Here is an 11,035-nt window from a genome sequence, read left to right as displayed (position 1 = left end):
GTTCAATAAAGTTTCTCCTTCAAAAGTTATTTGGGGTCACTGGGGGCGGAATCATGCACTACTATTCTTATCCTCATATGCCCTCGGCTTGAATAATAAACCACTTAAATAAACTCAAAGGGGATATATAAAATGGTTTCTGTCATAACTAAAATCATGTTAGTTGAGTTACAGTCTCACACAAACTTCACAATGTAGGTCAAACGCTATGAAGAGCAGCCGCTGTGTGGAGACTTTACATTACTGCCACAAAATCACCTTCACGGCTGATCAATTACAAACTGATCATTAAAATTAATACTTAAAATGTTTAGATTTTTTTTTAATTTTGTAAGTTGTTACTAAACAATGCGAAAAAATGTTTGTGTAAATCCTCGTTGTGTAAGTTTGCATCAAGTCAAGTCAGAATCAGCCCTGATTCCGGTCTGTCCGTGAGGGCTACCTTCTAAATAAAAGCAGAAGACTCAACACTGAGCGGGCAATGAGGAACACTATGCAAAGAAAAAGACAAACTGTACATCATTCAAGAGACATACTCGTTTATCTCCAAAGAGGAAATGGAGCAAAAATCCCAAATATGTCACACTGTGACAGACAGGTGTTGGTAGGGTATATATATTTTGACATACATCAAAACAATATGATTTAATGTGAGCATTATTTCACAAAGTTGTTAGTGATACTGATTAATCAGCATACTGTCAGCATACTGTACTGGACAAAATCCTCATTCCTCTTTGGAGATAATGTTTAAATGTCATGTTTAATGTTAGATTAGCTCAATTAAACATGACAATTAAACATCAGATTTCAAATCAAACACAAGTACAAAGTGTTACGGATGAAAAAAGTCCACCTGTATGATTAGTTTATCCTTTTAAGTTTTTCCATAAGCATTATGGGGCTCTTATGTTATACATATTGTGTACTGCTCTGAGATGTAGTTGTGCGACTCTAACCCTTCAATAGTAACCAGCAAGACATGTTTTCTCTACGTGTATGCAAATATTGGTAATTGCCTATGAGTATAGTTATGTGTATATTATTTAATTCCATTCATTCTTTTAGTTTTTTCATACATAATGGAAGTTGTGGCTCTCAATGGTTTTATTCTGACAGTTGAGAGCTGCGTGATAACAGTTGACTTCACGCAGGCTGTATTTATTTTGAAGGTTCAGACCGGAAAAAGTATTGTTTCTTGTCTTCGCGTCAGTGCGGGACGCTTCTCTGTCAGCTCAGAACCGCAGAGAAGAAGATGGCGGCGCTACGAGTCTCGGTGCTATCGGGGAGTGGGAGAGTGTGTCTCCTCCTCACACCGAAAACTATCAAGACCCCCGTGGTAGGTCGATAGATGGAGTATTGTGTTTAGCACCCAGGATGGAATGTGTTTAGAACAATAGGTTTAATATAAATGTGCTGCTGTGAGGTGTCCTACTGTTAGCTAAGTAGCTACATGTTAGCCTAGTTGAGACAAGGTCACTCGTGTTCTCACACATTTTTAGGCTCTCAGCAACAACCGTGACACCAGCTGCTCTTATATGTTGTCACTCTGTAAGCATAGAGATTGACATGGCGTCAATTACTGCGACAACAAAGGCAGAAGATCTAGAAAACGTTGGTAGCTACACGGAGCAAACTGACCCGTTAGCTAACGCTAGCTAGATCATGAAGTCGTCTCAAACTACCCGGCAAAATTTAAAAGGTTAGCTCAAGTTAAACTTGTACCATAAGGTACAGGGATACGGATATGCACTCCACGGTATGTGTTGTTAGTGTCTGTAACTGTTTTGATATTGACATGTTTCACATTGTAAAGATGTTTTCGGCATAAACTGCAACGGCCAAAGAAGCTAACCGGCAAGCTAACGAGTTAGCATTTCAAGGACTGAAAGGACTTCCGGTAATCAAAGCAGTCTTTAGCCGTTTATTGGTGTGATGGATGGACAGATAGATAGACAGGTATGTAGATATGTTAGGTAGACAGACGGACAGACAGATATAGATTGACAGATAGATATAGATTGAATGAAAGACAGGTAGTTAGACAGATGGGTAGGTAGGTGGATAGATAAACTACGAGACCACTATGTGTTCCAATATTTAATATTTTTAAATGGTGTCACTTGTCCACTGGCAGATACCACTTCACCATTTCAAGTCCCAAATTCGTAAATATGCGCCTCTCCTGTGTAGCTTGGTTTTAGGCTGGAGGTGTGTGTTTGTGTGTGTCCTGATACAGGGGTGATGCCTGGTTACAGAAGTGAAGGGCAGTTTCATAAGTACGATCAGCATACGCGCTATAAGCAAGGGCATTAGGATGAACTGCACTTCAAAATAGTATCAATATTGTGACTAGAGCTGGATCGATTAGCTGATAGACGGTAGTTAATAAGCATCTGTTTTGATCATCTTTGAATCATATTTCAAGTAAAAATGCCGAGCAGTTCCTCGTTGCTCCAACCTCTGAGATGTGAGGGTTTGCTGCTTTTCTTTGTCTCTGATGATGTAATCAGACTGTCGTTGGCTTTAGACTGTTGGTGGGACAAAACCAGCAAGGTGCAGATGTGTCACTGAGCTTCCACAAATTAGGATTTTCAATTTTATTTGGATATTTTATAGACAAAAACTTTTTTTTATCAAGAAATTACTGGGCAGACTAATTGATGGTAATAATTGTTAGTTGCAGTCCTATTTGCTAAGACTTTAACTTCAATTCAAATTCTGTAAAGCATCAGATAAACACTGAGTACAAAGAATCGTGTTTGGTTACTGTTATATGGCTTTGATTGTTTCCGGTGTTTTGTCCAACAACACAGCAATACTCTCATCTGGTTTGCAAGAACCAGTGAATTCTTTCCATTTTCTCTCAAAATTACTCGAAGAACTAACAGATTAATCATTTGTTTCATTCGTGGTGTCAGTCAGTCTTGTAACAGAATATAAAGTCGTTGGATGTTTTGAATAATCCCGTGTACATTATTGCACTTGGATGATTTGTAAGTAGATGACTTAACTGGACTCTTGTGGTCTTTGTTTCTCGTAGGCCAAAATGTCCTTCGCCAGTTTGCCGCGGAGCAAGAAGGTTGCCCTGACCACGATGGGCGTGGTCACAGCCGGGGGGGCGGGGCTCGCCCTGATGCTGCACCAGTCCGTCAAAGCCTCCGACCTGGAGCTCCACCCCCCCAATTACCCCTGGAGCCACGCTGGACCTCTGTCCTCTCTGGACCACGCTAGGTAGGATGGATGGACACACACACGTCCTCCAGTGTCTGCATTCGTTTTGGCCCTTTTTATAGTCTGACTTTGTCTTCCTGTCTCGCTCTTTCTGCAGTATTCGTCGTGGCTACCAGGTGTATAAGCAGGTGTGTTCAGCCTGCCACAGTATGGAGTACCTGGCCTTCAGAAACCTGGTGGGAGTGTCGCACACAGAGGCCGAGGTTAAGACCATCGCCGAGGAGGTGAGGCTGTGTGTGTGTGAGTTTATGGTGGTGCGGTTTTAAATTGATCCCACATCACTGTCTTAGTATTTTACAGTTTACATGTTTTTGATAAATGTAATTTTGGTTATTTTTAGTAATCTGCGGTTATATTCTCGGGTTTTCAGCCATACTTAAAAGGTTCCTTGTGTTCAGGTTGAGGTAGTGGACGGTCCCGATGAGACTGGAGAGATGTTCACCCGGCCAGGAAAGCTGTCGGACTACTTCCCAAAGCCCTACGCCAACCCTGAGGCGGCCCGCAACGCCAACAACGGAGCCCTGCCTCCAGATCTCAGCTACATCGTCAACGCCAGGTAACAACCAAAAGACAGAAAACCTGCACGGTTTAGTCTAATAGCCATGAAATCAGCCCGGAAAAATCCACATATCCTCGGTGTTCACTTGTTCCGCTGCTCCCCTCAGACACGGAGGAGAGGACTACGTGTTCAGCCTGCTGACGGGATACTGCGACCCCCCGGCAGGAGTGGAGGTGAGAGAAGATCTCTACTACAACCCGTACTTCGTTGGCCAGGCCATCGGCATGGCCCCGCCCATCTACAATGAGGTGCTGGAGTATGACGACGGTACGTGAAGATGCAGTGTGTATGTGTGCTCAGACCTGTCGCACAATGATGATGTCAGAACTGAAAATGCATCGACATCGATATATTTTGAGGGGGCGCTTCTAGTATCCCAGGAAATATGTCTTTGTCATATTTATATAGATATATATATATATAGATAGCTATAGATATATAAAGCTTATGTTTTCAGTTTGTCAAAGATGGAAGAAACTACTTTTTACATAATAAAAATATATTAAAAGATTGGCTTGCTTCACTAGAAATGCATTCTTTTTTTGAAGTATTAAATGGACTTGATAATTTCATCCACCCCGTGTCTAGGAGAGCATTACGTTAACATACACTCTGATTCCACAGGAACCCCTGCCACCATGAGCCAAGTTGCTAAAGACGTGTGTACGTTCTTGAGGTGGGCCGCCGAGCCAGAGCACGACCAACGTAAACGCATGGGACTGAAGGTACGACACACACACACACACACACACACACACACACCCCGGACTGCATCTGAAATTGAAATGTACCGATACTAGCTGGGTACACACACCAAAACATTACTTTTATTTCAATACTTTGTGGCTTCTTTTGTTGAATGAAAAAGGCTTTTTCTAGAAAAACATGTATAAACACCTCAAAGTTGTCAAATACTAAATACGCAAGCTGCGGTATAAGTGCTTGAATAAAATAGTCTAAAATTATTTAAATCAGTAAATAATATAGATTTTATGTAATTTGAGACTTTTTAAATGTTTTTTTTTTTTTTTATGGCATTCAGATCGGTCAGTGCAGGGCTATGCTACGCTAACATTGTAGCAAAATCACGTCATCTAGTCCTAAAGACGGCAGCGACGTTATTGTACCATAGACAGTCTATGGTTTACATACACGTGTTTATACAGATAGTTTCTCTATCGTAGAGCCCGGATACCCACAGACGGCTACATGATTTATTTATTCCACCGTTTCTTATTCAACAAGACTTCTCTATGCACTATAATACGCACATTTCCAGTGTTGATGAATGAATCTGTAGCGTGTGTTCTGAACAAGTGGAAACGGGTTAACATGGAGCTCAATGTGTGGCTTAATCTCTCCGTCCTCGTTCTCCTCCCAGTTGCTGATGGGCGCCGGCATCGTCGTCCCTCTGCTCTACTACATGAAGAGGCACAGGTGGTCCGTGCTGAAGAGCAGGAAGATCGCCTACAGGCCTCCCAAGTAAACGGAGATCAAACTCCCCGCTTACCCAGGCCTAAAACCTACCAGAGAGGGCCGCGTTCAACGACCCCACAGCGCTCACCTCATAACTATCATACGGACAAAAAAAACAGATCAACTGACGAACACGCACATGCCTTTCTAGGAGGAGGTAGAGAAATGAGAATATATGTTTATGTCTAAAGAAAGCTTGTTTTTAGTTGTTGGGTGCGGTAGAACCAATAGTGCGACAGATTGTTCCTGCATCTGGAATACTGTGGTTCAAGTTTGTGTCAGAGAGTTGTGGCGTTCTTGAACGCACCTTCCACAAAAGTTTTGTTTGTTTTATCTGGCAGCAGTTGAGGTCTTGACATTTCGTATCAGACGCTTTGTCACAAACCGACTGAGTTGCTTTGACTGCCCGTCTTTGTAAGATGCTAAATAAACCCATACAGGCGCCGAGAGAATGGTTGCATCAAAGTTTGTAACATCCTCCCCTGTCCTCTCCACAAAGCCACTCGGTGGATGCAATGCAACCTCTGTTTTACTGTACAAAAATAAATTATCTTAAAGGAAACATTTCCGTGTGGTGTTCTTCTCTTTCTAGTGGACGTTACACACAAACACACTTTTTTGTTTTTTTTATTATTCCGCCCGTGTCGTCCTGTCTGACTCGTTGAATCTGCTTCTACGCTTTGTCATGTAAATATTTAATAAACTGGTGAATGAACAATCTTTCTTATGAGCTTATTTGTTCACTTCCAGAGCGGAACGTTGCTAATCCCTTTTGAAAGTGTTAGAAATGAATCCGATCACTCTGCTTCCCGTCTGTATTTCACAAAGTCTACAGAAAAATAATTCGGTCACAAATCAGCAGATTGTTTTTTATTGTTTTCCACAAAGTCTGACACACAACAGCCTTTATCTCCTAACAATAACAATACATTCAACCAATTTAATGAAGATAGAAAAACTGCTTGTTAAGCTGTTAATTTATCCTGAAGTAAAACTGGAGGCGTCACAACTAAGTCAAAGTTTTTCGAAGCGGAGGATATTTGCTCCACACAAACTGAACTGCTTGTTCCAGCTGAACGTTATCTTGTGTCTCCCCCACCCCCCCCTCGTACTCCCTTTTCAGATGTGTATAATGCTGAATTAATAAAATGACATGATCTCGACAGTTATTGTACCAACATATGAGGAAAATGTTACAACCAAACCCAAAAAGTAATTTAGTGTAAGACCTGAACTCTGGGCCACACAAACAAACTAATTATGTTCAGTCATTTGTTGAATAAAAAGCTCTCGGTATCTTAAATCATTTGTATTTCATAATGTTAGGCTATGTTACAAATAGAACAGGAGTAGAAGGGACTAATGTTAGAGAGATTAATAGCAGACACGCATAACTAGTTTGTCTTAAAAGAGCTCTAAAATACAGACGGACACATCCCCGGTGTCCCCGTTCCACACGTCATCACACTGAAGCTGAGTTTGGGTGCCCCCCTCCCCCCTCCCCCCCTGCCTGTAATCATCACATCCTTACATTCATCCCGCTGTTCATTGTGAGATAAATAAACAAGTGTGCGGTTGGTTTAAAGCTGCTTCGGGCCTTCCTTAGGAGCTAATCTGGTTGTGAAAAGGTTTTCCTCCCCGCTGCTTCAACCTGCATTCAGTCGCTACGAGCTTCTTCTGCATCACAACACACACAGATTAGGCTAATGGCATTACTGGATCTCCCCGGATCATTATTATTGCCCTCATTATCATTATCATTATTATTATTATTAGATTAAAGCTCCGTCACAGACTTGTAACAGAAGGACGGACGTATTCTTCTCCCGTGAAAACTAAACTGATTGTCTACTTTGGTAATTCAGAAGAAAAGGGTGGAATTAGGCTTTGTGTTTGTGTGACAGTTTTTAAAAACAGGCTTCTTACCCTAATCTCACAAACTCTCTCAACATTGATTCACATGAGGGAAAACACAAACAAACACACACAAGATGGGTTTTTGTGTCCTGCAAAGTTTGCTAATTTTTTAGAGGTGTTGAATGAAGTAAACTAAAAATGTAAATACGCTGTTTCTCAGTGACACACACACACACACACACACACACACACGGCAGAGATTAGCCGCTGTATGGAACCTCAGGGAACCTCATTCACATGGAAAAACCACTTCTTAATTCTAATTGGTGGCCAGTGTAAATCCTCCACTCCCATTCAAACCAGCAGTCAGCGGTTTGTCTTCCTGCTGCTTCACATGTAGCTCAGACTTACAAACCATCCATTCAGAGCACAGGTCCACAGTGGGGAACTCAAAGCATCATCCAGCTGTTATATTGAAAGAAACTCGATTTATGGAACTATTTTTTTGTTTTGTTTTTTGGTTGTTGCCAGTAGTTTTGTTAGCACGCTGGGAGGCTCTCTGCTCTCGGGGCTGTTCATTGATCCGTTAGTCAGATCCATCATTATGGCGTCCGCTCTGGCCTCCGTGACGGCAGAAAGCAGGCCGGCGTTCTCCATCGATCGGATTCTGGGTTTGGAGCCGGAAAGACCTGGAAACTGCCGGAAGCTCCACCGACCCTGGGCAGGTGAGGAGCAAAGCGTTTGGACTTTAAAGCCAAGTTTCTTTCTTATTTATGAAGCAACAATCTGATATTATTGTGTATGTTAATGTATTGCTTAGTTATAAAATTGTAGAAATATTGAATTGATCCATTGGCATGTGGCATGTGTGACCCATGGCTCACACATTTATAATATTTAAGTTGAGGTATATAAAGCTCAATTATTATTGCAAACACCATTTGGTTTGACATAAAAATAAATGACACAGTGCACCACAATATCCTGTAAATGATTATAACGGTAAAAATCTACTTTCTACACTTAATTTAAAAAGATGCTCGTAGAAAATCTTAACAGAGTAAAAGTTGCTTTTCTATAAATACATTCATTTGTGTAATTATATAACTGCTGAGTTCTGTATCCTTATTTATATTTTCCTTAATTTCCCTAAAATTGCTGATATATTTATTCAGTCATTTTCAGTTTTCTAATATTTCCCTTTGCCTGAAAATATTTCAATTAACATTTTGTTTTTGGACAAACCAATTCAACCCGTGGCTGTTGAAAATGTATAGCTCTCCTGCAGCCTCTCTGAAATAATAATAATAATAATACGTTTATTTATACAGCACCTTTAAAAACAGAGTTTACAAAGTGCTTTAAAGAGATAATTATTACCAGACGCTGTTCTGGGACGACGACTCTTAACCACCTTTTCTCATTGAGCCTCTAGTTTCTCTATTGATGGATCACAGTATTGTCTCATTGTCCCTAAATGAAACTTAACTGAACTGTAACCTAAATGAAACTAAATATCAGTGTTTAATGAAGCACGTAATCATTACAAAGAAATCATGTAAAATGTTCTCATTTATATTTTGTGAATACATAATAAATGGATCACTGTTAGGTGGTCAAGGCAAATATCAACCCGTTAAAATGTATTTTAATTTTGTTTATATCCAGAGATCGGAGCCGAGAAGGAGCACAGAGGAAACGGTACGTGTTCTCAACAACGACATCATCATCATCATCATCATCAGCTGGACTCTCCCAGGCCGACATCAAACTGGTACATCGGACGCAGACCGCGCACCGCCTTCACCAACAGCCAGGTAATCAATCAATCAATCAATTAATAAATCAATCAATCAATCAGTCGAACAAATAGATCCTCATTCAACACTGAGTTCGGTTATGCCATGAAGTTGAGGACCCGTCTGTTGATCTCTCTGCTGTGCAGGTGAATGTACTGGAGACGGTGTTTCAGGTGAACTGTTATCCAGGTATCCAGCTGAGGGAGCAGCTGGCAGGGAGGCTGGACCTGGACGAGGACAGAATACAGGTTCATACAGCACACCATGAGAACTCCACCCTGGAAGGAAGACAGCTCTCTACTGCTTCTTAAACCTCACATAGCCCACAGTGCAAAGTCATCACAAACTGTTTGAATCCAACAGAGTATTTTGATGATTCCAGGCGTAATGGTTCATAAACGTACTTTACTACCAGGACACATGTTCGGTGTTTAAAAGAGAACCTCACCGAGGCCGTGTTACAGGTCTTGGCTTAATTAAAAGTCGAATTAGTGTCGAGTTACTGTGAGGAACTTTTATCTGGTTATGAAACAGTCTCAGTTTAATCCTGATCCTCTATAAGACCTCCATCAGTAAATGAGACCATCAGAGAGAAGATGGTCTGTTTCTATACGTAGAGTTATTCTTAATGCTCGCCATCGGAGCCACCGGGTCGGATTCTGGTGAAATCAGATGAAATCATGCAGGTTCACCAGAAACTCCTTCAGCTCAGACTCCAGCAGGGCCTCCAGCAGAGACCGGTCCACTGTGGACAGACCCGTATCCGGAGCTCCGGAGGGAGGAGGAGAGCTCAGCTCCCGGCAGCAGCAGCGTCTCCTCCTCCTCCTCCTCTCCTCCTCCTCTCCTCCTCCTCCTCCTCCTCCAGGAGCAGAGCTTCTCCTCTCTGGGAGCCAACAGCGACACCATGCTGCTGGAGACCCAGGACATATTGCTGGACCCGCTGGAGGGAAGGGAGGCACGGGAGAACCAGAACCAGGACGAAGAGGAGCAGACTGTCAGACCCTGCTGCAGTAAAATGAGAGGTTTCCTAAAGGGACTCTGATGCTCAGAAACACTACCACTTTAGTCCACAGGGGGCGCCAGAATCAACACAAATTTAAAGTTCCTCATATTAGCTTTAATAATACTCTAATACAAGTAAATGGGTGTAAAAAAGGTACAGAGGACAGTACTCTAAAACCAGTAACACAATGAGATTCATGTTTGTGTCTCTCGCACTATCAATTAGTGTAGCTTATCACACTATATGAGAAAAGGGACAATTCTGAGTGTGAGCGTATAAAGTTAAGAAGCAGGTGAGAAGAAATGGCCACATGAAACATACTTAAAGCTTCTTCTCCTGCGATCTGAGCCACGTTAATTTTCCACTCTCTCTCTCTCAGATCTGGTTTCAGAACCGGCGGGCCAAGCTGAGACGTTCCCTCAGAGAAACCCGTCTGCAGCTGGTTCAGACGGCCGTGGCTGACCTCGGGGTCAGAGGTCGAGTGAAGGCGAGCGAAGGCCGAGGTGAGCTGGAGCTCGCCTCTCGTCGGCAGCTTGAGGTGGAGGAAGAGGAGGAGTGATGCTGATGAACTCTGAACTGTGGACATTTATTCATCACTTTCTACCAGCTTCTGTCTTTATTCTTCCTTCCTCCCAAATGTCACAACTGTGAAAAACAAATGCTAACAAATGAAAGTCACAGTTTGCTTTAAAAACCCAACACAGGATTTAATGTTTGCACAAAAATAGGTTTCTACATCCACCGTATCGAGGAAGTTTGTTATGAGATCTGCTCTGGATCCGTTTGTAATGTTAAGTGTCTGAATATGTGAATAAGTTTCTGTTCTCTAACTTGTACAAAGTCTAATTAATTAAAGTATTTGAATCTCATGTCTGTCCTTTGCATTACATCACTGTAGTTTTTAGTTATTTACATACTGTACTCGTTTACTGGTCGGATCTCTGAGAGTGTTTTTAAAATACAAACAGTTTCAGAGAAGCAGGCACTCAATATAATGTATTGTTTATGTTGTTAACTTTTTATTTGTATTTATTGATTGTTTTTAATCAAATAAGGTTTGAAAAAGACATGACAACTGTACAGACATAGTATAATAGTATTTCCATT

The 11,035-nt window shown here is 41.6% G+C and overlaps 2 protein-coding genes across 2 annotated transcripts; both read left to right on the top strand.

Annotated features, from left to right (window-relative positions):
• Positions 1-1,188: 1,188 nt before the first annotated feature.
• On the top strand, positions 1,189-5,831 carry cyc1 (cytochrome c-1). The gene is made up of 7 exons (XM_076096049.1): positions 1,189-1,339; positions 3,044-3,234; positions 3,332-3,458; positions 3,633-3,790; positions 3,900-4,060; positions 4,418-4,518; positions 5,175-5,831. Exons 1-7 carry the CDS (start codon positions 1,256-1,258, stop codon positions 5,277-5,279), a joined length of 927 nt encoding a protein of 308 aa, XP_075952164.1. The 5' UTR covers positions 1,189-1,255; the 3' UTR covers positions 5,280-5,831.
• Positions 5,832-7,442: 1,611 nt separating this feature from the next.
• On the top strand, positions 7,443-10,744 carry hesx1 (HESX homeobox 1). The gene is made up of 4 exons (XM_076096331.1): positions 7,443-7,851; positions 8,795-8,943; positions 9,072-9,173; positions 10,308-10,744. The coding sequence occupies exons 1-4, from the start codon at positions 7,731-7,733 to the stop codon at positions 10,485-10,487; spliced, it is 552 nt and encodes a 183-aa protein (XP_075952446.1). The 5' UTR covers positions 7,443-7,730; the 3' UTR covers positions 10,488-10,744.
• Positions 10,745-11,035: the final 291 nt, after the last annotated feature.

The sequence above is a fragment of the Anarhichas minor genome, unplaced genomic scaffold (genome assembly GCF_050575085.1).
Source record: "Anarhichas minor isolate MPS153535 unplaced genomic scaffold, ASM5057508v1 ptg000021l, whole genome shotgun sequence".
Taxonomy (NCBI): Eukaryota; Metazoa; Chordata; class Actinopteri; order Perciformes; family Anarhichadidae; genus Anarhichas; species Anarhichas minor.
This window is presented reverse-complemented; position numbering and strand designations above follow the sequence as displayed.